The following is a 26,676-nucleotide window of genomic DNA, read 5'->3' as shown; positions in this document are numbered from 1 at the left end:
AACCTCTGAGATGCTGATCAAGAAAAGAACGAACACACAAAAACTAATATTAGGAATGAAAGAAGGGATTTTACTATAAATCCTATAGACTTATAAAATGTGAGGCTATAATGCACAATTTTATGCTATTTTTTTTTTGAGATGGAGTCACCGAGGCTGGAGTGCACTGGTGCGATCTCTGCTCACTGCAACCTCTGCCTCCCAGGTTCAAGCAATTCTCCTGCCTTAGCCTCCTGAGTAACTGGGATTACAGGCACGCGCCACCACACCCAGCTAGTTTTGTATTTTTAGTTTCACCATGTTGGCCAGGCTGGTCTCAAACTCCTGACCTCAGGTGATCTCTCTGCCTCAGCCTCCCAATGTGCTGGGATTACAGGCGTTAGCCACTGTGTCTATGCTAATTTTTTTAAACACTAATTTTGTTCAGACATGGATCCCTTAGGAAATAGCAAAGTCTAAATCATAGGCTAATCATTTTTTGGCAATGGTCGGTTTAGTGGTGGGCATGTGATCTGATGTTAGGAAGAATTCTATGGTAAATTTTGAGACTTCAAATGAAATGGTTAACTTCAATGCTGTGTTCTTTGTGGGGAGGGTTTTAAATTACTTTTGCTTAATTATGAGGCTATTCAAGTTATCTATTTTTGTGTTAGTGCTTCTGATATGCTTCTGATTTCATGGCATAAAAATTTAAAACAGGCTGGGTGTGGTGGCTCATGCATATAATCCCAGTACTGTGGGAGGCTGAGGTGGGAGGATCACTTGAGCCCAGGAGTTCAAGACCAGTCTGGCCAACATGGTGAGACTTCATCTCTACAAAAAGTTTTAAAAATTAGCCAGGTTATGGTGGCACACACCTGTAGTGCCAGCTACTTGGGAGGCTGAGGTGGGAAGGTCACTTGAGCCCAGGTCTGCAGTGAGCCTGGGTGACAGAGTGAGACCCCGTCTCAAAAAAAGAAAAAAGAAAGCAATACTTTTTTATTATTTCTTTCAACAAATATTTATAGGACACCTACTGTATGCTAGGTACTACTATTTACCATATTTCTTATATCCAGTCAGACAGGATTATTTTTTAGGACAAAAATTTAGAAACAAAAACACCTCATTCCTAGAAGGATGCAGCTGCGTAATAAAAAGAAAAGAAAAAAAAAAAAAAGAAAAGAAAAAACGGTAGGGGGCTCAGCATAGCTGGTGGTGGCAATGCTCTTGTGAAAGCTGAGTAGCGCGTATTTCACAGAGCACCTCTATAATTTGTAAAGGAGTTTGGTTTTTCAGAGGTACCTTTATTACTGGGATTCATGACCTGCGTGGACTTCAAGTAGGTTTGTTGACTTCAAGGTATCCACAATTCCTCTGAAATTGTATCGAGTAGTTTATGTGTATATGCTTTTTGGTGATAGAGAAGAGAGGGTTCAATGACTTTCCATAGATTTTTCAAAGGGTCCAAAAATATTTAAGAACCACTGCTCTGTGGGTTAAGAAAAGTTTACAGAGACCAACAAATAGTTTTTTTCTTCATTTTGTGTTTTATGTCTGTTTTGAGTAACCATTATAGTAAAATATTAATTATGTATAAGATTCTCTTTGGCTTTTGTTCAATTTATATTATTTTGCCATTACTTTAACTGATAACTTTTTTTAAAGGTTCAGGAACAAGTGCATCCCACTCTCTCAGCTAATGAAGAGTCTCTCTATTATATTGAAGAGCTGATTTTTCAGCTGCTTAATAAATTATGCATGGCCCAGCCAAGGACTGTTCAAGATGTAGAGGTAAAAATTATTTTGTCATTTCAAGAAGCCATTCAACCACTTGTATGAATTAATTTTTGTATCTATATCATTCTAAATTATTGTGGAAACTAAAACCATTGAAATTATATATGAGATATATGGTCAGTTTGTTTTTGACAAAAACATCAAGGCAGTTCATTGAGGAAAGGCAAATTTTTCAGAAAAAAAAAGCCTTAGAACAACTGGGTACATTTATGAGGGGAAAAAACCTTGAAACCTATCTCATGCCGTAGACAAAAATTAATTCAAAATGGATCATGGCCTTAGACAACAGCTAAATTACAAGGTTTCTAGAATAAAATTCTGGAAAATATCTTCATAATCTGGGGTTAGGCACATGTTTTTTAGAGAGGATTCAAAACATAGTACTTTATATTTAATAATAAGGCCAGGTGCTGTGGCTCACACCTGTAATCCCAGTACTTTGAGTGACTGAGACGGGAGAATTGCTTGAGCTCAGGAGTTTGATACCAGCCTGGGCAATATAGGGAGACCCCGTCTCTACAGAAAGTTTAACAATTAGCCAGGCCTAATGGCATGTGTCCGTAGTTCCAGCTACTCGGAGGCTGAGGCAGAGGATTGCTTGAGCCCAGTAAATCAAGGCTGCAGTGAGCCATGATCATACTACTGCACTCTAGCTAGGGTGAGAGAGGGAAACTCTGTCTCAAAAAAACAAAGCAAAGAAGAAAATAGATGAGAAATTAAAAAGATGTAGTCATTGACTAGTGGAAAACGTAGAGCTTGAATCCAGACTAAATTAAAAACTACTGCAAATCAATAATGAAAAAGACACTTTTCTCCCCTAAAGGGGCAAAAGTCTTAAACAGAAACATGTAAAAGAAGATGTACTAATATTCAGTAAGCACATGAAAAGGTGCTGAAGCTCGTAAGTGATCAGGGAAATAGAAATTAAAACCACGATGAGATACTGTTTCCCACCCACTAAAAAGGATAAAATTAAAGACTGATTACCCAAATGTTGTTGAGAATGTAGAGCAGTTAGCTCTTTCTTTTCTTTTCTTCCTTTTTTCTTTTTTTTTCTTTTTTTTTTTTTTTTTGAGACAGGATCTCGCTCTGTCACCCATGCTGGAGTACAGTGGCACAATTACATCACAGCTCACTGCAGCCTCAACCTCCTGGGCTTAGGTGATCCTCCCTTCTCAGCCTTCTGAGTGGCTGGGATTACAGGTGTGGGCCACCATGCCCAGCTACTTTTAAATATTTTTGTAGAGATGAGTTTCCCTATGTTGCGTACACTGGTCTCAAACTCCCGGGCTCAAGTGATCCTCCCACTGTGGCCTCCCAAAGTGCTGGAATTACAGGTGTGAACCATTGACCCCAGCCTCAGCTCTGTCGCCCAGGCTGGAGTGCAGTGGCGTGATCTTGGCTCACTGCAAGCTCCACCTGCTGGGTTCATGCCGTTCTCCCCCCTCAGCCTCCCTAGTAGCTGGGACTACAGGCACCTGCCACCGTGCCCGGCTAATTTTTTTTGTATTTTTAGTAGAGACAGGGTTTCACCGTGGTCTTGATCTCCTGACCTCATGATCCACCTGCCTTGGCCTCCCAAAGTGCTGGAATTACAGGCATGAACCACTGCACCCGGCCTAACTATAACTCTTAAACATTGCTAGTGGGAATATGAAATGGTATAATCATTTTGGAAAACTGTCAGTTTCTTTTTTTTTTTTTTTTTTTTGAGACGGAGTCTCGCTCTGTCTCCCAGGCTGGAGTGCAGTGGCCGGATCTCAGCTCACTGCAAGCTCCGCCTCCCGGGTTTTTTTACGCCATTCTCCTGCCTCAGCCTCCCGAGTAGCTGGGACTACAGGCGCCCGCCACCTCGCCTAGCTAGTTTTTTTGTATTTTTTAGTAGAGATGGGGTTTCACTGTGTTAGCCAGGATGGTCTCGATCTCCTGACCTTGTGATCCACCCGCCTCTGCCTCCCAAAGTGCTGGGATTACAGGCTTGAGCCACCGTGCCCGGCCAACTGTCAGTTTCTTGTAAGTTAAATATATTTCTAGCATATGACCCAGTAGTTATGTTCCTATTTGACCCTAGAGAACGAAAATATATTCACAAAGAGACCCATACATGAGTGCTAAAGTGGTTTAATTCATAATAACCAAGAGTTGGAAACAAGTCAAATTTCTGTCAACAAGAAAATGGATAAATAAATGTGGCAGATTCATAAAACGGAATACTAGTCAGTAGTAAAATTTTAAAAATGAACTATCGATATGAGCAATAATATAGCTGCCCTTCATAAACATTATATAGAGCAAAAAAGCCAGACCCAAATGAGTACATATGTATAATTTCATATGTATATGAAATTTAGAAACAGCTAAAGCCAATTGAGGCAGAAATCAGAATGGTAGTTGCCTGTGAGGGTTGGAGATCAGGATTATAAAAATGTTCTCAATGAGACCAGGCATGGTGGTTCATGCCTGTAATCCCAGCACTTTGGGAGGCTAAGGTGGGTGGATAACTTGAAGTCAGGAGTTCGAGACCAGCCTGGCCAACATGGTGAAACCCCATCTCTACCAATATTACAAAAATTAGCCCATATGGTGGTGCACACCTGTAGTCCCAGCTACTCCGGAGGCTGAGGCACAAGAATCACTCAAACCCAGGAGTTGGAGGCTGCAGTGAGCCGAGATCTTGGTGCCACTGTACTCTAGCCTGGGTGACAGAGTGAGACAGTCTCAAAGAAAATGAAAAAAAAAAAATGTTCTCTGTGTCAGTTGAGATAATGGTTACACAGACATAAGCATTTCTAAAACTCAACAAATTGTACATTTTAAGATCTGTGTGTTGTACTGCATGTAAGTATTACCTCAGTAAAAGATTAGTGTAAATTTTGAGGACATTTGCTCATTGATTTAAAAAAAATGTATATGTATGTATGTGTATATATACATATCTCTCTGAAAAACTATGTTTAAATTAGTGCTAAAATACTTGTTTTGCCTTGGTTACATGGAAGTATTTTTGGATTTTTAGCAATATCTGTTAGGGAGAGTTTTACTTCTTTTGTATAAAAGCACCCTGTGCACATAAAATTAATATTAATATAATTTGTATTCTTTTTCTCCTGCTAAAAACAAAACAAATGTCTAACAGTACAGCTATCAAAAATTATTTTTGTTTTTATTTTTTGAGATGGAGTCCGACTCTGTCACCTGGGTTGGAGTACAGTGGTGTGATCTTGGCTCATTGCCACCTCAGCCACCCAGGTTCAGGCAATTCTCCTGCCTCAGCCTCCCAAGTAGCTGGGACTACAAGTGTGTACCCCAGTCTAATTTTTGTATTTTCAAAAATTACTTTTATACTATACTGTTTACATTTCCTTTTTTTTTTTTTTTTTGGAAAATTTCTTCTGTAAGCAACAACTTTCTTTCTTTCTTTTTGTGAAGTGGCATGATCATAGCTCACTGTAGCCTTGAACTCCTGGGTCCAAGTGATCCTCCTACCTCAGCCTCCCCAGTAGCTGGGACTACAGGCACGTGTCACTGCGCCCAGCTAATTTTTATTTTTGTTTTTGTAAAGACTGGGCCTTGCCGTGTTGCCCAGGCTGGTCTTGAACTCCTGGCCTTCAGTGATCCTCCCTCCTTAGCCTTCCAAAGTGCTGGGATTACGGGTGTTAGCCACCGTGCCCAGCTATAACAAATTTCAGTATAAAGGGAAATCTTAATTTGTAGCAATTGAGCTATTAAGATTTTCCAGGATTCTTGGAATTAATTCCCCCTGTTCTCTGCTGCCAGTTGTTTGAGTTTTCTTGTGTTTTGTTTTAAGAGACAGGGTCTTGCGCTATCACTCAGACTAGGGTGTAGTGACAGGATCGTAGCTCACTGTAGCCTTGAACTCCTGGGATCAAGCAGTTCTCCTGCCTCAGTGTATGCAACCATGCCTGGCAAATTTTAAAATTTTTTTTGTAGAGACAGGGTCTCCCTACTTGCACAGGCTGGTTTCATACTCCTGGCCTCAAGGGATCCTCCCACCTCGACCTCCCAAAGTGCTGAGACTTAGAGTCATGGGCCACCATGCCCAGCCTCTGCTACTAGTTTTGAACAGGAAATAAATACACTGAAAGCATACTTTTCAATAGCTAAATTTGCTAAAATCTGAGACTATAATTGTAAATATAGGAAACCCTGCTAAATTAGAGTTTAATTCAGATCTCAGTAGTTCTTTTTCATGCCAGTGACTCACTAATTAAATTAAAATTAGATGAACTGCCTAGGTGCAGTGGCTCACACCTGTATTCCCACCACTTTGGAAAGTTGAGGCAGATACAATCACTTGAGCCCAGGAATTTGAGACCAGCCTGGGCAACATGGCAAAACTCTGTCTCTACAAAAAATAGAAAAATTAGCCAAGAGTAGTGGTATGTGCTTGTAGTCCCAGCTACTCGGGTTGCTGAGGTGGGAGAATCGTTGGAGCCTGGGAGGTGGAGGTTGCAGTGAGCTGAGCCGCCCCTGCACTTGCACTTCAGCTAGAAGTGAGAAAAAGTAAGACCCTGTCTCCAAAAAAGATGAACCACAAAGGCTAGGATTGTTTTTGTCAAGGTATGTATTTTCATAAGCTGTTCTGAGCTCTCTAACCCACTTCATCTTCCAAGAGATACATGATCTCTTTTATTTGAAGCTCTAAGATTAGCAAAAGGAGAGTGGCTGTATACTAATGATTAAAAATGAATGAACAATTTTTGCTCTGCCAGGTAAATAGTTTTAACTCTAGAAACCTAATTTAAAATCACTAATACACTATTTCATGTTTTCTTAATCTTTCTTATATATCCTATGTATTGTTTTTTCATTTTTCCAGTTCACCTTAATTATGTTTAAAGCTTTCTTTTTGAATTTTGCCTTTTTGTTTTATCCATGAAAATTATGTGGAAAAATTTTGATAGTCCTGTTGACCTTTTTTTTTCCTTTTCCAGTTGGGGTCTCCCTCTCACCCAGGCTGGAGTGTAGTCGCATGATCTCGGCTCGCTGCAATCTCCACCTCCTGGGTTCAAGCGATCCTCCCACCTCAGCTTCCCAAGTAGCTGGGACTACAGGCATGCACCACCATGCCAGGCTAATTTTTGTCATTTTTAATAGAGATGGGGTTTCATCATGTTGCCTGGCTGGTCTCAAACTCCTGAGCTCAAGTGACCCACCTGCCTCAGCCTCCCAAAGTGTTGGGATTACAGGCATGAGCCACTGTGCCTGGCCTGACCTTTTTTTAAACCAAAAAATTTATTTATTACAGGAATCAGAATGTATTATGTCACTATTATCTGCTAGCATTAATAATAGTGATCAAGTTGAATTGTGTATGAATTTCCTATTTACATACACTTTTATTAATACTACAATGGTTCTGCTATGATTGAGCAGGAGCGAGTTCAGAAGACCTTTCCTCACCCAATTGATAAATGGGCCATTGCTGATGCACAATCTGCTATAGAAAAACGAAAACGAAGAAATCCTCTTTTACTGCCTGTGGACAAAATCCATCCTTCGTTGAAGGTAACAAAAGATTAAACATTGGTTGGGGGTTGTTCTTTATAACAAATAATATTTTATTTCTATATTTATAAAGCATTAATGTAGCATGGTCTGTGTTAGTGTGTATATGTGTGCTTGCATGTGTATACTTGTACATACGTGTCATATAAATATGTATACAAAATAATTATACTCTGGTGAAATTTGCTTTTCAAACAATATTAAAATTATTAATAGTGATAATGCATCAGTATTATTTTGTGGCATCTTTTTTTTTTTTTTTAATAGAGACAGGGTCTTGCTGTGTTGCCAAGGCTGGTCTCAGACTCCTGGGTTCAAGTGATCCACCTACTTTGGCCTCCCAAAGTGGTAGGATAGGAGTCATGAGCCATCATGCCTGGCCCATTGTGGCATCTTCCAATGACTGCTACTCTGACTGATTCCTATGTAGTAGGCCATGATTCTCAGCCATTTGTTGATTAAGAAAGTGCATAATGTCAGAAGCTTCTGTGAGTTCAGAGCAGAACTGTTTTTAAAATTAATTTGTGTTATTACAGATTATTTTTTATATACTGGAAAAGTGGGCTAGGACCTAGTTTGCCTACTAGATGCATATTAGTGCATAGGGCAAAATATGCTTGATGTATATGGATTTTAAGAGTTTTGTAGCAAATTCAAGCACCCCGCCCCCCTGCGCACTCCCCCACCACACACGCACACACACTTCCTCTCCTCCCCTCAGTAGAAACTACTGTAATTAGGGGATACTGGTTTTAAAACAGGGTCCTTGAAGATAGCAGATATTTTGATATTTGTCAGATGAGTTTTGGTTAATGTATTAGGAGGCTTTTAGTGGAGTGCAACCCAAGATTAAGATCTGTTGTTGTTTGATAAAAGGCAGAGTTGTTAGATTAGATGTCTCTTAAAAGAAAAAAAGCCCCCGGCCGGGCGCGGTGGCTCAAGCCTGTAATCCCAGCACTTTGGGAGGCCGAGACGGGCGGATCACGAGGTCAGGATCGAGACCATCCTGGCTAATACGGTGAAACCCCGTCTCTACTAAAAAATACAAAAAACTAGCCGGGCGACGAGGCGGGCGCCTGTAGTCCCAGCTACTCGGGAGGCTGAGACAGGAGAATGGCGTGAACCCGGGAGGCGGAGCTTGCAGTGAGCTGAGAGCCGGCCACTGCACTCCAGCCTGGGCGGCAGAGCAAGACTCCGTCTCAAAAAAAAAAAAAAAAAAAAAAAGAAAAAAAGCCCCCAATTCAGGGACCAGAGATTCATTTTATAAACTACATTTAGACATGTAGTTAATAGAAAGTTTTTTTATAAGCAAGGATGTTAATTAGGAATTTTTTAAGTGTTTAATACTTGACAGTGCTACATTTTGCAATTAAATTATTTATTCTTTTCACAGGAAGTGTTAGGGTACAAAGTGGACTACCATGTGTCCCTATATATTGTGGCTGTACTAGAATATATCTCAGCTGATATTTTAAAATTGGCTGGTAATTATGTTTTTAATATCCGGCATTATGAAATATCTCAGCAGGACATTAAAGTGTCAATGTGTGCGGATAAGGTAAGTGTTACAAGGTATTTAAACTTAACTTGAATAGCAACTATACTCATTTCTGCCTCAATCTTTTTGTATACATTATTAGATAAGTAATTTTTATACTTGCTAGTACTGGAAGAGAGAAAAATCCTGCCTTTACAGAGTAACCATGATATTTCCAGGTTTTTAAGCATATGGCAGGATGGGGATCTCTTTTTTTGGTCAAGAATCTTTTACTTACAAGAAAAAAACATCCAAGGCCTCAAACCAATTTAAGTAGTTTGAGTTTTATATTTTCAGAAAGAGAATATATAGAGTTCTACTCAGGTACTTTAAGTGTAAGTAATTTTGAAGACCCTACTTTGGTTTCACAGCTTAGCTTAGTGAGGCACAGGGAGAGAGAAAATTAGGCTGCAATGCTGAAGTTACTCCCCTCTGATCATTTTTTTGTTTTTATATCTGTCTTCTTTCCTGGCTATAAGCTACTTGTGGGAAGAAATTGAGTCTTTCATATTATTCTGTACTCCTTTTCTCACCTTCTTATTTTTATTCCTGTTTATTTATTTATTTGAGACAAGGTCTCACTTTGTCACCCAGGCTGGAGTACAGTGGCACAATCTCAGCTCACTGCAACCTTTGTGTCCCTGGCTCAAGCGATCCTCCTGTCTCAGCCTCTTGAGTAGTTAGGACCACAGGCATGCATCACCATGTCCAGCTGTTTTTGTGTTTTTTTGGAGGGATAGGGTTTCACCATGTTGCCCAGGCTGGTCTTGAACTCCTGAGTTCAAGTGCCTGCCTCGGCCTCCCAAAGTGTTAGGATTATACGCATGAGCCACTGCACCCACTGAAGCTATAACACTGAATAAGATTGCAATCCTTGTATTAGAAGGTATTTATTTTACTGCAAAATAAAAATAAACAGATAATTACAGAATAACATGATTAAAACTATTATACTATTAAGTCCAAGGTACAGTGGAATGAACTCTAGCATGGGTGAGGCCAGAAAGACTACAAAGAAAATGCCTAAATGAAGCTCTCTCAGGGTGAACAACCTCCAGGACCTAGCACATGTCGGTGGTTCTCACCCTTGACTGCGCATCAGAATTAATAGAAAGCTTTTAAAGAATGCTGATGCCTGCATATCACCCCCAGAGATTTAATTGGCTTGGATTGGATCTCCAAACCTCAGTGTTCTTTGAAAGCATTCCAGGTAATTCTGATGTGCATTTATAATGACTGAGACCCATTGTACGATTCCATAATTTCAAAAATGACTTTTCACTTACATCGTGGTAGCAATTCCTTGTTATCTCTATTTTGACTTCTAAAATTATGGCTACTTTTTTTTTTTAACTTTGAAAATATCTTAGACTTATAGAAGAGTTGAAAGTATAACAAAAAGTACACCCTTGCCACTTGAACCATATGAGAGTAAGTTGCCAACATAGTGTGTCCTATAAACAAGAACATTCTGCTACATTACCACAGTATGACTGACAGTCAAAATCCAGGAAATGAATACATTTGATACATTATACCATCTAACTTTCAAACATCATTCAAGTCTTGTCACATATCCTAATGATCTTTTTACCAAAATCATTCATTCCAGAAGCATATATTGTTTATGTGTCATGTATTTTTATCCTCTTCAGTCTGGAATAATTCCTCATTCTTCCCTTAACTTTTTTTTTTTTTTTTTTTTTTTTTTTTGGAACATGGCAAAGCAGGCCAGGCATGGTGGATCACACCTGTAATCCCAGCACTTTGGGAGGCTGAGGCAGGCAGGTCACTTAAGGTCGAGTTCAAACCAGCCTAGTCAATGTGGCAAAACCCCGTCTCTACTAAAAGTACAAAAAAAGTTGCTGGGCATGGTGGCACATGCCTGTAATCATACTTACTCAGGAAGCTGAGTCACGAGAATCATTTGAACCCAGGAGGCAGAGTTTGCAGTGAGTTGAGATTGGGCCACTGCACTCCAGCCTGGGCGACAAAGCAAGACACTGTTTCAGAAAAAAAAAAGATAGTAAAGTTGACTTTATTCAAGGGAGGCCATGGCAGTAGGCACAGGGACCACTGCAGTGTAATCCCATGGTTGGGGAGAGAGACATTAGAATCAACTCTCCTCCCTTAAGTTTTATAATCTTTACACTTTTGAGGGCTACAGGTCAGTTATTGTGTAGAACATCCCTCAATTTAGGTTTTCTCTGTTGTTTTCTATTGGTTAGAATCAGGTAATGGTCTTCTTCGGCAGGAATATCGTAGAAATTGTGCTGTGTTCTTCTCATTGCATTTTCTCAGATGGCACACAGGCACATGATTTCGTTGTGTCTCATTAGTGGTAGTGATGTTGACTGATTACTTGATTAGGGAGTTATCTGCCAGGCTTCTCATTTGTGAAGTTACTCTTTTCCCTTTTGTAATTAATAAATGAACATTTTGTGGAGTATTTTGAAACTGTGTATCTTATTCTTCATCACACTCATAATGAATTATTATTTTATTCAATGGGTTGTAATCTGTTACTTCATTATTCAGATGTTGCAGGCCAGGCACCATGGCTCATGCCTATAATCCCAGCACTTTGGGAGGCCGAGACAGGTGGATCGCTTGAGCTCAGGAGTTTGAGACCAGCCTGGGCAACATGTCTCTACAAATAAAAAAAATTAGCCAGGCGTGTGCTTGTAACTATAGTCCCAGCTATTTGGGAGGATGAGGTGGGAGAATCACTGGAGCTCGGGAGACTTGAGGCTGCATGAAGCCTAGATCATGCCACTGCACTCTGTCTCAAAAAAAAAAGGTTTCAGTTGTTCCAGATTTGGTTATTAGGAGCCCTAGCTTGCTTTTTCTGTTCCTGTCATTATTTGAGCACTTTCTTTTCTTTTCTCCTTCCTATTTATTAATTTATTAAATTATAAATTGACAAATTATAGTTGTATATATTTATGGAGTACAAGGTAAGGTTATGATTACGAAGACAATGTAGAATAATTAAGTTAATTAACGTTTATTCAAATACTTATTTTTTGTGGTGAGAACATTTGAAATTTACTCTTAGCTAGTAGAATGATGGTTATAAGGCTAGGAAGGGTAGATGGAGTGGGAGAAATGGGGATGGTTAATGGGTACAAAAATATTGTTAGAATGAATGAGATCTAGTATTTGATATCTCAACAGGGTGACTACAGTCACCGATAATTTATTGTATATTTTACAACAATTAAAAGAGTGTAATTGGATTGTTTGTAGCACAAAGAAAGGATAAACGCTTGAGGTGATAGAGACTCCATTTTATTCTGATGTATGCATTATATGCCTGCATTTACCCCATAAATATATACACTTACTATGTACCCACAAAACTTTCTTTTGAAAATTGAAATGACAAAAAAATTTACTTTTTGCAATTTTGAAATGTAAATACATTATTATTTACTATATTCACCATACTGTGCGATAAATCTTACAAAAAAGACCCGATTCCTCCTAATTGAGGTTTTTGTCCCCCTACCCTGCAGCCTCTGGTAACCACATTCTATTCTGCTTCTATGAGTTTGTTCTAGATTCCACATGTAAGTGAAAACACATGTGCATTTTTTGTTGTTTTTTTTGTTTGTTTGTTTGTTTTTTGTTTTTCTTTTTTGAGATGGAGTCTCGCTCTCTTGCGCAGGTTGGAGTGCAGTGGCGTGATCTCAGCTCACTGCAACCTCTGCCCCCCAGGTTCAAGCGATTCTCCTGCCTCAGCCTCCCAGGTAGCTGGGAGTAGGTGCCCGCCACCACGCCTGGCTAATTTTTGTGTTTTTAGTAGACAGGGTTTCACTATGTTGGTCAGGCTGATCTCGAACTTCTGACCTCGTGATCTGCCCGCCTCAGCCTCCCAAAGTCCTGGGATTACAGGCGTGAGCCACCACACCCAGCTTGTTTGTTTTTGAGAGCTTGAGTCTCCCTCTGTCACCCAGGCTCACTGCAGCTTCAAACCCCTGGGCTCAGGCAATCCTCCTGCCTCAACCTCACAAGTAGCTAGAGCTATAGGCACCTGCCACCATGCCCAGCTAATTTCTAAATTTTTGTAGGAATAGGGTCTTGCTATGTTGCCCAGGCCGGTCTGGAACTCCTGGTTTCAAGTGATTTTCTTGCCTCAACCTCCCAAGACACTGGGATTACAGATGTGGGCCACTGTACCAGGCCATAAACTATTTTTTTGAATAAGTCATTCCTTTATTTGAAGCATTTTTCTGTATCCTAAATCTTCACCTTTTGAGAGTTTTAAAAAATCATGTGGCAGGATTTTCAGATCCCCTTGTTATATTGCTTTTAGACTGATTTCTAAAACTGAAGACAATAGTCCAGATTTGGTCTGACCAACAGAGTATATTGAAATGCACTTACGTATCCTTTATTCTATATGCTATTCTTTAATAATTTCAGCATTAATATTTTGGCACCATGTTACTCTGTGTACTTATTGAGTCTGCAGATTTCTAAACTCCCGAGGACTGTTCCACATGAAGTACCATTTTGTTATGTCTTGGATTTCTCCAACTTGTGCTGTTGATTTTTTGTTGTTATTGTAAGAATGAACGTGAATTTATCCCTAGAAAATTTCATACTGTTATTGAGGCTATGTTCCAGCATATGTAGACATTTTAAAAATTGAATTTTCATTCAGCATTTTAGGTACTCTACCCAGGTTTTTGTAATGTGTACAAATTTGATAAACCTTGAATTAAAATTATTTAGTAAAAATGTTGAAAAGGCCAGGTGCCTTTGAATCTGGGAGGTGGAAGTTGCAGTGAGCCGAGATCGCGCCACTGCACTCCAGCCTGGGTGACAGAGCGAGACTCCATTTTATTTTATTTATTTATTTTTTGTTGAGACAGAGTCTTGCTCTGTCGCCAAGGATGGAGTGCAGTGGCACGATCTTGGCTTACTGCAACCTCCGCCTCCCAGTTTCAAGCGATTCTCCTGCCTCAGCCTCTCAAGTAGCTGGGATAACAGGTGCCTGCCACCATGCCTGGCTAATATTTTTGTATTTTTAGTAGAGATGGGATTTTACCATGTTGGACAGGCCGGTCTCGAACTTCTGACCTCAGGTGATCCACCTGCTTCAGCCTCCCAAAATGCTGGGATTACAAGTGTAAGCCCCCACATCCAGCCAATACTCTATCTTAAAATATATATATATATAGAATATATATATTTATATATTCTATATATATATATAGAAAAGGATTATATAAGAAGTGAGATTTCTAGCATATGTTATTAGTGGCATTCTTCTAGGTTAAAAGTTACTTTTCTTCATTATTACCTTTTATTAGCTATTATTTCACATTTTGTTTAATTCATGGGTCAACAAACTTTACCTATAAAGGCCCAGGGGATAAACATTGTAGGCTTTGTGCGCCATACGTCTTTTCTTGCATCTACTCATCTCTGCCCTTGTAGCATGAAAGCAGCCATAAATGAATTAGGGTGGGCTGTGTTCCAGCAAAACTTTATTTACAAAAACAGTCTGTGGGCTGGATTTGGCTGGTAGTTTGCTGGTCCTTGTTTCAGACATTCCTGTCATGATCCCCTACTTGTCACAAGAGACTGTCATATGCTTAGCTAAAATCCAGATGACTTGGCTGGGCGTGGTGGCTCACGCCTGTAATCCTAGCACTTTGGGAGACCAAGACTGGTAGATTGTCTGAGCTCAGGAATTCGAGACCAGCCTGGGCAACATGGTGAAACCCCATCTCTACTATAATACAAAAAATCAGCCAGACGTGGTGGCGGTTGCCTGTAATCCCAGCTACTCAGGAGGCTGAGGCACAAGAATTGCTTGAACCTGGGAGGCGGAGGTTGCAGTGAGCTGAGTGCCACTGCTCTCCAGCATGGGTAACAAAGTGAAACTATGTCTCAAAAAAAAAAATAAAAAATTCCAGATGACTTGATTTGTGGGTCTAGTTATGTAACCGTAAGTAATGAGATTGTATGACATGATGTGATCTTAGTATATCCAGACTGATTTCTAGAGATCACTGGTTCAAGAGCTCACAAACCATCTGTTTAATAAATTATTTGAATACATGGTTTCTAGGGGTATCTTTAATTTGCCAGACAGAGAACTTGAGAACAAACCCTATTTCTTTACATTTAAAAATAAAAGCAACATTTGACTATGTGAGGTATTCTAGCATATCAAAGATTGCTGAGAATTAGATGATCATAGGAAAGAACCATAGAATTTAAGTTCTAGTATATATGTCATTATTAAGGAAAATAGTATTTAAACTGGAAAAGTTGAACATATAAATGCTTAAGAAGGAAACTGATGTGTAGGAAAGGTAAAGGCCAGGCACAGTGCTTCACGCTTGTAATCCCAGCACTTTAGGAGGCTGAGGCAGGAGGATATATTGAGCCCAGGAGTTTGAGACCAGCCTGGGCAGCATAGCAAGACTTCATCTCTACAAAAAAATTTAGAAAAAGAAAGAAAGAAAGGTGAGACGCCCTGGAGAATATAGCAAGACCTTATCTCTACTAAAAATAAAAAAATATATTAGCTGGGCATGGTGGTGCATCCAGCTACTTGGAAGGCTGAGGTGGGAGGATTGCTTGAGCCTGAGAAATTGAGGCTGTACTGAGCTATTATTGTGCCATTGGGCAACAGAGGACAAAAAAAAAAAAAAAAAAAAAGAGAGAGAGAGAGAGAATAAGAGGTCACAAAGCTGCTCTGAAGAAGCTTAGCTCACCAGATCTAGATGTACTAGCAGTTGAGTTCTGTATTTTCTTTTTAACCTATTGAATTATCCTTTTTTTTTTTTTTCTGAAACAAACTCTTGCTCTCTCGACCAGGCTGGAGTATAATGGAGTGATCTTGGCTCACTGCAACCTCCGCCTCCTGGGTTCAAGCAATTCTCCTGCCTCAGTCTCCTGAGTAGCTGGGATTACAGGCATCTGCCACCACGCCTGGCTAATTTTTGTATTTTTTTTTTTTTTTTTGAGACGGAGTCTCGGTCTGTCGCCCAGGCTGGAGTGCAGTGGCCGGATCTCAGCTCACTGCAAGCTCCGCCTCCCGGGTTTACGCCATTCTCCTGCCTCAGCCTCCCGAGTAGCTGGGACTACAGGCGCCCGCCACCACGCCCGGCTAGTTTTTTGTATTTTTAGTAGAGACGGGGTTTCACTGTGTGAGCCAGGATGGTCTCGATCTCCTGACCTCGTGATCCGGCCGTCTCAGCCTCCCAAAGTGCTGGGATTACAGGCTTGAGCCACCGCGCCCGGCCATAATTTTTGTATTTTTAATAAAGACAGAGTTTTGCTGTGTTGGCCAGGCTGGTCTCGAACTCCTGACCTCAAGTGATCTGCCTGCCTTGGCCTCCCAAAGTGCTGGGATTACAGGCGTGAGCCACGCCTGGCCTTTTTTTTTTTTTTTTTTTTAAGACAGAGTCTTGCTCTGTTGCCCAGGCTGGAGTGTAGTGTACAATCTCTGCCCACTGCAACCTCTGCCTCCCGTGTTCAAGTGATTCTCCCACCTCAGCCTCCTGAGTAGCTGGGATTACAGGCGCATGCCACCATGCCTGGCTAATTTTTTGTACTTTTAGTAGAGACAGGGTTTCGCCATGTTGGGCAGGCTGGTCTCAAACTCCCGACCTCAGGTGATCCATCCATCTTGGCCTCTAAAGTTCTGGGATTAGAGGCATGAGCCACCCATGCCTGGCCAGAAAAATCTGAAGCTACCAGGAGTGGGGTATGAATATATTTTCTCTTTCATGGTAGTATTACTCCATCTGTTTCAAGAGCTAGCTCTCACTCGCTCTCTCTCTCTCTCTTTTTTTTTGGTGACAAGGACTCACCTAAGCTGGAGTGCAGTGGTGTGAACATGGCTCACTGCAGCCTCAACCTCCAGGGCTCAAGTGATCCTCCTGCCTTAGCTTCCTTTGTAGCTGGGACCACAGGCTTGAACCAACACCATGCCTGGCTATGTTTAAAATTTTTTTGTAGAGGCTGGGTCTCTCTTTGTTACCCAGGCTGGTCTTGAACTCCTGGGCTCAACCAGTGCTCCCACTTCAACTTCCCAAAGTATTGGGATTGCAGATGTGAACCACTGCATCTAGCCTGACTCTACTTTATTGTTCATGCTATAAACATGACCAAAAAATGCTTTACATGTCTAATAGTTTATAAATACATATAGTACATGTATGCTCTTTAAACAGTTATCTTTTGTGTATTCACTGTGTGTCAGGTGCTTTGGATTTTAAGACGAAAGCACTGTGTTTTATCTTTAGATGGTTACTATTTAGTAGGGGAAAAGACAGAACAGAAATTTTAATACAGTTGGCCCTCTGTATTCATGAGTTCTGTATCCATGGATTCAACCAGCCACAGATAAAAAATACTCAGGAAAAAGAAATTCCACAAAATTCCAAAAAAAGCAAAACTTGAATTTGCTATGAGCTGAGTGCTACATTTAATCTATGTGAATGAAGTGACATGTAGGCATTGTATTAGATATTACAAGTAATCTAGAGATGATTTAAGTAGACAAGAGGATGTGTGTAGGTTATATGCAAATAGTATGTGATTTTATATAAGGAACTCGAGTATCTGAGGATTGTGGGACTATGGGGTGGGTACTGGAACCAATCCCCTACAGACACCAAGGGATGACTTTATACATTAGGTGCTTCTGCAGGAAAGATAGAAAGTTGCTAATCAAGGGCTAATGCTAGTGGAAGAGATTCTGGTAGGGAGTCAGGGAGAGTTTGTAAAAGCTATCCAAAAAAATTATATTTGAGCTAAGTGGTGGAAAAATGGGTAGGGATTGGTTAGGTGAATAAATGAGAGTTGGGAGGGGAGGGGAAGTAAGAGAAGACATTCTAGACAGAGGGAAATAGAAGGAACTGACCAGATGTAAGGGATATTTCTTAGTTAGAGTCAACAGGATTTGGGAACTGTATGGATACAGGAGAGAAGTTGGAAAAGCGGTAAGTCTAAGGTGATGGACAAGTTTTCCAGTTATGAAGACCAAGTAGGTGATGCTGTTTAATTAGTGATTCTGAGAGTGTACACATACAGGTTTTTTAAGACAGGCAGATATCTAGCGAGCCTTAGGTAACATTTGTCTAGGATCCGGAGAGATGCTGAGGCTACAGATAAACACTTAGGAGTCATTATCATCTAGACAGTAATTGGAAATCATTTAAGGGAATGAGCTCACTCTGAGGAATGATATACCATTCTGTCAGTGTAGCAGACGTTTCAGACTGGTGACCTTCTAGTGAATAGGGTCTCCAGGTTTGTTTTTTAAATTTTTGAATTATTTGCCATCTATTTATATTTACAGATGTAAAAGTTTTACATAAAAATGTAAATCCCAGACTTTTCATGAAAAAAGAAAATCAGAATGCCTAACAGAAAATCTGGCACTGAGCGGCACACTTCCTCTTTAGGTGCGTGCACCTTCCGGTTTGCCATAATTCCCACTGCTTCTTATATATTATGTTACTTGCCTGACCCCTGTAGCATTTAAATTCAGGAACTTTGGTATTATGTGACCAAAAGAGTTTTAAGAATGGAAACGTGGAATGGGTGGTAGAGAAGGTAAGTCATAGAGAAGGAGGCCCCACTGACAGAATGGTGTATCAGAAGCCAAGAAGAGAAAAATTGTTTGGGGGGGGTTTTGTATGTGTTTTTTCTTATTTAGAGATAGGATCTCATTCTGTTACTCAGGCTGGAATGTGGTGGTACGGTCTTAGCTCACTGCAGCTTCAAATTCCTGGGCTCAAGTGATTCACTTCAGCCTTCAGAGTAGCTAGGACCGCAGGTGTCTACCACCATGCCTGGTTATTATTATTTTTTTACTTTTGGTAAAGGCAGGATCTTGCTGTGTTGGCCAGGCTGGTCTTGAATGCCTGGCCTCAAGTGATCCTCCTGCCTCGGCCTCCCAAAGTGCTGAGATTGTAAGCATGAGCCACCATGCCTCACCCTGAGAGTTAAGAGTTTTAAGAATTAGAGAATGGTCAGCTGTGTCAAAAACTAGAGAAAACAAGTAGGAAGACTAAAACACACCATTAGATTTGACACTAGATCAATAGTGAGAGCAGTTTTAATATAGTAACGGGCTTGCTAAGTGAATGGGACCAAGAAGTTATAGCTAGCAAGTATGGCCTACTCTAAAAGGGTCTCTGGTGGGCAAGAGAAGAGGGTGGTAGCTCTTCTGTGTGTTTTTATGTCTCATGCCTTCCTTTATTTTGCATGTCTGTTTGAAATCAGATTTCATCACCAAATTCCCTGTGTAGCCTGACTGGTTTCTTTAAAGTTAAAAGTGGCTGGGAAGGGGGGATGATGGTCTTCAATGACAGGAAGGTGGATTGCATGAAGTAAGCATTGGGGAAGGGAGGGATTTGAGAGTGTCACAGAACATGAGATTAGGAAGGTGGGTGGGAGTTAAATTATGAATGGCCTTTATCCTAAAGAAGTTAGGATTTTATGTAGAAGGCAATGAAATCCAGTATCATTTTTATGTATCATTTATTTTTAGTAACATGATTTTAAAACTGGGGTTGGGAAGACTTGTGGCAGGCAGATCAATTTATGAAACTTGTATATCCTTGTAAGAGATGGTGATTGTTTAGTAGAGTAATCTAAAGCCTGCAGTAAGATGGAGAGAGCTGACCAGATTTAAAAGATGCTTATAAGATATTTCTGAGTCAGAGTTCATGTTTACTTTATTAGCGTATTTTACCAACATGTGATACAGTTTATGGTGATCAGTAGATGTTTTTCAGAATGAACGAATGAATATCTGTTACTGTGTTGTCAGAATTTCCTCTCATCCCTTTGAAGTTTTTTTACTTTGAAGTTTCCTTTTCAGGGTATACCTTTTAGCTGAACTCTCTGAGTACTTTTCAATCAGTTTTAAATATATAATTAACTAGGTCTAATCATTTTTTTTAAAAAAACTATTATTAATTTTTAAATGTATAGTCACAGCCAGGCACGGTGGCTCACACCTGTAATCCTAGCACTTTGGGAGGCTGAGGCGGGTAGATCACTTGAAGTCAGGAGTTCAAGACAGCCTGGCCAAGAAGCCCCGTCTCTATTAAAAATAGAAAAAAAAATTAGCCAGGCATGGTGGCGTGCACCAGTAATCCCAGCTACTCAGGAGGCTGAGGCAGGAGAATCGCTTGAACTTGGGAGGCAGAGGTTGCAGTGAGCCGAGATCACACCACTGCACTCCAGCCTGGGTGACAGAGACTCTGTCTCACACACACACACAAAAAAGTATAGTCATCTTTCTGTTTCTGTTGATTTACAGCTAGTTCTTGCCTGTTGGTTGACCTGAGTCTGTGGTAGCATCTTTACTATTTCTGAAAGAAGTGGTCACTACTACAATTTAAGCATCTGTGGGATGTTTGGGTTTAGCGAATGAACATAATAGCAGTGGTCATTGTAGTAAATGTGCATCAGAAATGCATCGCACTGATCTATCGTGTGCCTCTACCACAGTAGCATTTCACTTTTCTCCTTTTAACCCTGCTTAAATATATACTATCATCCTTACACTATGGCAAGGAACTACTATGTTGAATACCTACTATTTGCTAGACATAGTAGTATGCATTTTATATACATTACCGCAGTGAATTATTCTTATCAGTTACATTTTACACATAAGGAATATGACTTTCAAAAGAATAAATGTGTTCATAATCATAGTCAAGTAGTGGCTGAACTGGGATTTTTGGCTCAGATTATTGTTCCCCAAAAACAGGCTTTTTTTTTTTTTTTTTTTTTGCTATTGTGTGTGCGTGTGTGTATTATAGCACACATATATACACATACATATGCATATGTATTAGTACATATTTCGCCATTAGTTCATGTCTCCAGAAATACTTATTTTGCCATATTTGATTTTATTTGAACATTTCCCACCTTCAGTTTTCCTTTTATTCTAGGTTTTCTCATATAAATTTACTTATAATACACACAACTCTTATTGTTTAATAATGTTGTGTGTGTGTGTGTGTGTGTGAGATGGAGTCTTGCTCTGTCACCCAGACTGGAGTGCAGTGGCGCGATCATGACTCACTGCAGCCTTGACCTCCCAGGCTCAAGCAATCCTCCTGCCTCAGCCTCCCAAGTAGCTGGGATTAAAGCGCCCACCATGACGCCTGGCTAATTTTTTGTATTTTTGGTCGAGACAGGGTTTCACCATGTCGGCTAGGCTGGCCTGGAACTCCTGACCTCAAGTGATCCTCCTGCCTCGACCTCCCAAAATCCCAGGGAGCTGAGATTACAGCTCCCTGCCCTGTTTAATAATGTATAGATTTCAAGTACTTTGAGGCAGTTTTTATAAAAATAAAGAAAATAAAACAAATCAACATTATTGATTTCTGTTTCTCAGGTTTTGATGGACATGTTTGATCAGGATGATATAGGTTTGGTTTCTCTCTGTGAAGATGAACCTAGTTCTTCCGGTGAATTAAACTACTATGATCTTGTCAGAACTGAAATCGCAGAAGAAAGACAGTATCTACGGGAATTAAATATGATCATAAAAGTGTTTCGAGAAGCCTTTCTTTCTGATAGAAAGCTGTTTAAACCTTCTGTAAGTACCTTTTTGGGTTTGAAATTCTGTGTACCCCCAAAAAACCAGCTTAAAATCATAAATAGTCACTTTTTTTTTTTTTTTTTTTTTGAGACAGAGTCTTGTTCTGTCGCCAGGCTGGAGTGCAGTGGCGTGATCTCAGCTTGCACCACTGCAGCCTCCACCTCCTGGATTCAAGCGATTTCTGCCTTAGCCTCCTAAGTAGCTGGGATTAGAGGCATGCACCACCACACCCGGCTAATTTTTTTATATTTTTAGTAGAGATGGTGTTTCTCCATGTTGGCCAGGTTGGTCTCAAACTGCTGACCTCAAGTGATCCACCTGCCTTGGCCTCCCAAAGTGCTGGGATTATAGGCATGAGCCACTGCACCCAGCCCATAAATAGTAATTTTAATTACTTTATGAGTACATAAAATATACTTTTATGTATTTGTGGGCTTTATAAACATGTGAATTGTTATATAATAGGTACAGTGACAATGAAAATTAGGCACAAAATTAGAAAGATATTTATACTGGGGTGAAATCATTTTCCTCTATGCGGTATCTGATATTTAGAGTCATTCATTTGGAGTTGGTGAAAAAGATGTATGGTCTAGGAGAGAAAGACCTCTGCATTTTTCTGTCTTTTGGTAAGTACCTTAAGGCAGTAGTTTAAAGTTTTAGTTTGAAGCTCAGAATATATGGGGTTAAAAAAAATAAAGTTTTAACAGTGGAACTTTTAAAAATAAAAGTTTATGCAGAATGCCATGTTTAACAAAGAAAAAAGGTTTTTTTCTTTCTTTATCACATGATTTATTTTTCCATGTCTATGTGTTTGGCCCACACTTTAAAAATAATTAGTCTTGGCCAGGTGCAGTGGCTCGTGCCTGTAATCCCAGCTGTTTTGGGAACCTGAGGCAGGAGGATTGCTTGAGGCCACGAATTTGAGACCAGCCTGGGTAACAGAGCAAGACCCAGTCTCTACAAAAAAATTTAACTTACCTGGGCATGGTGGCACATGCCTGTAGTCCCAGCTGCTGGGGAAGCTGAAGTGAGAGGTTTGCTTGAGCCAGGAATTCGAGACTTCAGTGAGCCATGATGATGCCACTGCACTCCAGCCTGGGCAACAGAGTAAGACCTCAGCTCAAAAAAAAGATACTTAGCCTTTGTCTTATTTGTCTTGTACCTCCTAACTTCCTCCACAAAATAACTATAATGTGAGTAAATAAGAGTGAACTCAGACACAGGTGGCTGAGTATTTACAGTTAGGAACTGATTTAGCTTTTCTTTTTCTTTTCCAAAAGGATGAGTTTAAATGATAATTGAAAGTGTTTTAGTTGGCCATTATGTTTTTTCTTTTGGATATATGTTTAGTTTAACAATGTTTATAATAATTCCCACTGGGAGTACTATCGTAAGTAGTCAGAACATTATGTTTTTCAAAGTACTGTTCTATTTTATTTGACCCTTATAACAATCCTGAGGGATAGATTGGGCAGATATTATCATATCTACTTTACTTGTAAGGAGATTGACCTTATCATTATTTTTTTAAATATAGTTAGAGGTCTCGCTATGTTGTTCAGGCTGGTCTTGAACTCCTGGGCTTAAGCAATCTTCGTCCTCAGCCCCGCAAAGTGCTAAGATTACAGGCTTGAGCCACTGTGCCCAGGTGGAAATTAACATCTTAATCAAGTTAGTTATAGAGCTTGATCTTGAATGTGGCTTCTTTTCTACCACGTTATAATTGGATTTTGTCTCTAGTGGTATGAAGAATAAAAACCTAATAAATGCTGGCAGCTAATGTTATCTTTGTCTTTTCTGTGTCCCATCCGTTTTCATTCCTCAGGAATTAATTTTTATGGATCTCTTTTCACTGGATTAGTGCTGATATGACAGAAAATGTCTATTTTAATACTAAAGGGTCAGATGGAAGAGAGAATCCTTTTTCTCTCTATCTCTGTATCTATTATAATTTTTTTAGCATTAAGTAAAATATAAACTTTTGAGGTAAAGACTATCTAAAATCAGAGCATAGTACTCTACAAATGTTAAAGGAGTGAATGACTTAAAAATGATCTTAAGTTACTCCTTTTGCCCCGCATCCTGTGTTTTCAAAAAGCTCGCATTTCTGGAAGGCCTAATATGTGCCAGGAGCATTTAACAGAAATCATCTAATTTAACCCTAAGAACCTTACGAGCTGGGTATCATCAGACCAAATGTGTGACGATGGGCAAATTACTTAACTGCTCTATGCCTCTGTTTCCTCATTTGTAAAATAAGGATGATGATAATACCTATCTAATAAGGATATTAGGTTATTACATTTCAAGTGCTTAGAAGAGTGCCTAGAATATAATGTGCCCAAGAAATGTTAGCCGTTATTATTGTCCTTTTCATTCCTAATCCAAGGTCATTCATCTGACATGTTGTAAAGGGAAAAACAGTTTTTCTTCTCTAATCTTTTTTTTTTTTTTTTGAGATGGAGTCTTGCTCTGTTGTCCAGGCTGGAGTGCAGTGGTGCAATCCTGGCTCACTGCAACTTCTGCCTCCCGGGTTCAAGCGATTCTCCTGCCTCAGCCTCCCGAGTAGCTGAGATTACAGATCTGCGCCACCACGCCTGGCTAATTTTTGTACTTTTGGTAGAAATGGGGTTTTACCATATTGGCTAGGCTGGTCTCAAAATCCAGACCTCAGGTGATCCGTCTCCCTTGGCCTCCCAAAGTTCTGGGATTACAGGCATGACCCACCCCGCCTGACCTCCTCTCTAATGTTCACACTCAACACCGAACACTTCTGCAACAAGATATGTGATGATTTTTTCCCCATACACCAAAGTAATTCTCCTGCGGACACCAACTAGGTATCCTGTAATTCAGCTCAATTTTGACATTATTTACCTAGAAATAGTGTCAGATCTCACAGATTAAGGACTCAGTCCCAACACGACTGTCTCCTACTTCAGGCGCCAGTTGAAAGTTCCAGGTTGTGAACTGTGCTCCAGACTGATCATTTATAAATCGGAGTTCCCATGACCCACTCCTTGGGTTCCATTAATTTGGTGGAACAGCTCACAGAAATCAGGGGAACACATTTACCAGTTTATTATGAAGGATTTTAAAAGGATACACATGAAGAGATGGACAGGACAAGGTATGGGGACACAGAGTTTCCAAGCCCTCTCTGGGCAAGCCTCCTAGCACCTCCACAAGGTCAGCAACCAGGAAGCTCATCAAGAGTTTTTACGGAGCTTGATCTCTAGCCCCTTGCCCCTGCTTTTTTTTTTTTTTTTTTTTTTGAGACAGGGTCTGGCTGTGTTGCCCAGGCTTAAGTGCAGTGGCACCATCTTGGCTTGCCATAACTTCTTCTTCCTGGGCTCAAGCGATCCTCCAGCTTCAGCCTCCTGAGTAGCTGGGACTACAGGCACACACCACCCCACCTGACTAATTTTTTATTTTTTGTAGAGACGGGGTTTTGCCATGTTTCCCAGGGTCTTTCCCCAACTTTTTATAGGTCAGTGGGTGGGCCTGAAAGTTGCAACCCTCTGATCCTTTTTCTTTTTTTCATGAGTCAGTTTGGTTTTAAGTAACCCTTCAATCCTCTAATCATCTGGTCTTTTTGGTGACTGGCCCTATCATGAAGTTATCTAGGGGCCCTACCGTAAGTAACCTCATTAACATAAACTCAATATTTATCAAAGGGACTCATTATGAATAACAAAAGACATTATTATCACTCAGGATATTCTTAGCATTTTAGGGGCTCTAAGACAGGAACCAAGGACAAAGACCAAAAATATGTTTCATATACCACATGTGGTAGAGCCAGGATCGAAGTTCAGGTCTGTCAGGTTCCAAAGCCCGTGATGTTTCCATTATAAGATGCCAGAGTGAATAATAGTTGGCCATAACCTGGATGGTCAGTCATATGATATGTTTGTGTTCAGAGGTCTTGAACCTGTCTTATCCTAGATAACAGCTATGTGCCACATACGATGTTTTAGTCAGTGATAGACTACATATACCCATATATATGACAGTAATCCTGTAAGATTATACTGTATTTTTACTGTACCTTTTCTGTATGTAGATATGTTTAGATACATAAATACTTACCATTGTGTTACAGTTACCTACAGCATTCTGTACAGTAACATGCTGTACAGGCTTGTAGCCTGGGAGCAATAGGCTATACCTATGTGGCCTAAGTGTTGTAGTATACCATCTAGTTTTGTGTAAGTACACGCCATGATATTTGCACAATGACAAAATCACCTAACAGTGCATTTCTCAGAACATACCCCTGTCTTTAAGCAGTGCATGGCTGTAATTCACAGATGGGAGCTTGGATGAAATCTGTAATTCCTTCTCACATCCAGGAGATGGGCTCCAAATTGTGAAACCAGATTGTAGCAGGATTAGGAGTTATCTTCATTCTCATCCCAGCTCTTACCATTAACCTATAAGACTATATAGCCTAAGCTATTAAGTAAAACCTAGGGCTCTGTAAGACCTTAATCAAGTCTTTTAGCACCTTGCCAGTTTTAAAATAAAATGCCAAAATTCTTTAAGTAAAAAGTAGCTTAGAATTATCCACAGTAGGAGGTTTTAGATTTAACAAAACTATCTGGAATCGATATTTTGCAGTATATTTACTGTCTGTTATCCAAGAGATTTTAAAATTCTCTTCCTGTTCATAATTGATTTTTACTCTGTCTTGGAATATATTAGTCTGAGATTGAATGAAGATATACCCTTAACTCATATTGTTTGTTTTTTTTGTACAAGCAAATCTCTTTATTTCCAAAGACCTCTCCAACCCAAGTTAAAAGAATACACACTATGATTCCATCTTTTAATATATTAACATCAAGATGTACATGTTTGAAAATGGTTGGAATTTTATACTGGAATAATGCATACTAAACTATTAATAGTTTCTACCTCTGAGGGACATGGGGGTAAGAGGGGCATGAGAGTAAACATTCATATTTTGCTCTCTCTGTCTTGTGTTCGAATCTTTTGTAATGATAATACATTCACATGTAATAACTTTTATTTTTACAAAGAATGAGTTTTCCCAAGAACAAAATGCAACAATTCTGCTATAGCTTGTTGACATTTAATGCAAATATATTGCTTTATATAATATACGAATTGTTCAAAAGTGATAATAACAGCTTTAATCATGCTCCCAATAAAATATTTGCTAAAGAAATTCTACAGTTTATTCCATAAATTTAAAAAC

General features: G+C 39.8%; 1 protein-coding gene across 4 annotated transcripts in view; it reads left to right on the top strand.

Moving 5' to 3' along the window:
• Nucleotides 1-26,676, top strand: part of SOS2 (SOS Ras/Rho guanine nucleotide exchange factor 2) — a 115,280-nt gene that overhangs the window by 25,402 nt on the left and 63,202 nt on the right. For 2 of the 4 annotated variants that reach the window (XM_030929922.1, XM_010389483.2), the window contains exons 2-5: nucleotides 1,648-1,773; nucleotides 7,177-7,308; nucleotides 8,702-8,866; nucleotides 21,243-21,446. In XM_030929922.1, coding sequence (XP_030785782.1) covers nucleotides 1,648-1,773; nucleotides 7,177-7,308; nucleotides 8,702-8,866; nucleotides 21,243-21,446 — 627 coding nt within the window. The remainder of the gene's footprint in view (nucleotides 1-1,647; nucleotides 1,774-7,176; nucleotides 7,309-8,701; nucleotides 8,867-21,242; nucleotides 21,447-26,676) is intronic. The other 2 variants (XM_030929923.1, XM_030929924.1) reach the window with 2 other exon arrangements.

The sequence above is a fragment of the Rhinopithecus roxellana genome, chromosome 5 (genome assembly GCF_007565055.1).
Source record: "Rhinopithecus roxellana isolate Shanxi Qingling chromosome 5, ASM756505v1, whole genome shotgun sequence".
NCBI classification, from domain to species: Eukaryota; Metazoa; Chordata; class Mammalia; order Primates; family Cercopithecidae; genus Rhinopithecus; species Rhinopithecus roxellana.
This window is presented reverse-complemented; position numbering and strand designations above follow the sequence as displayed.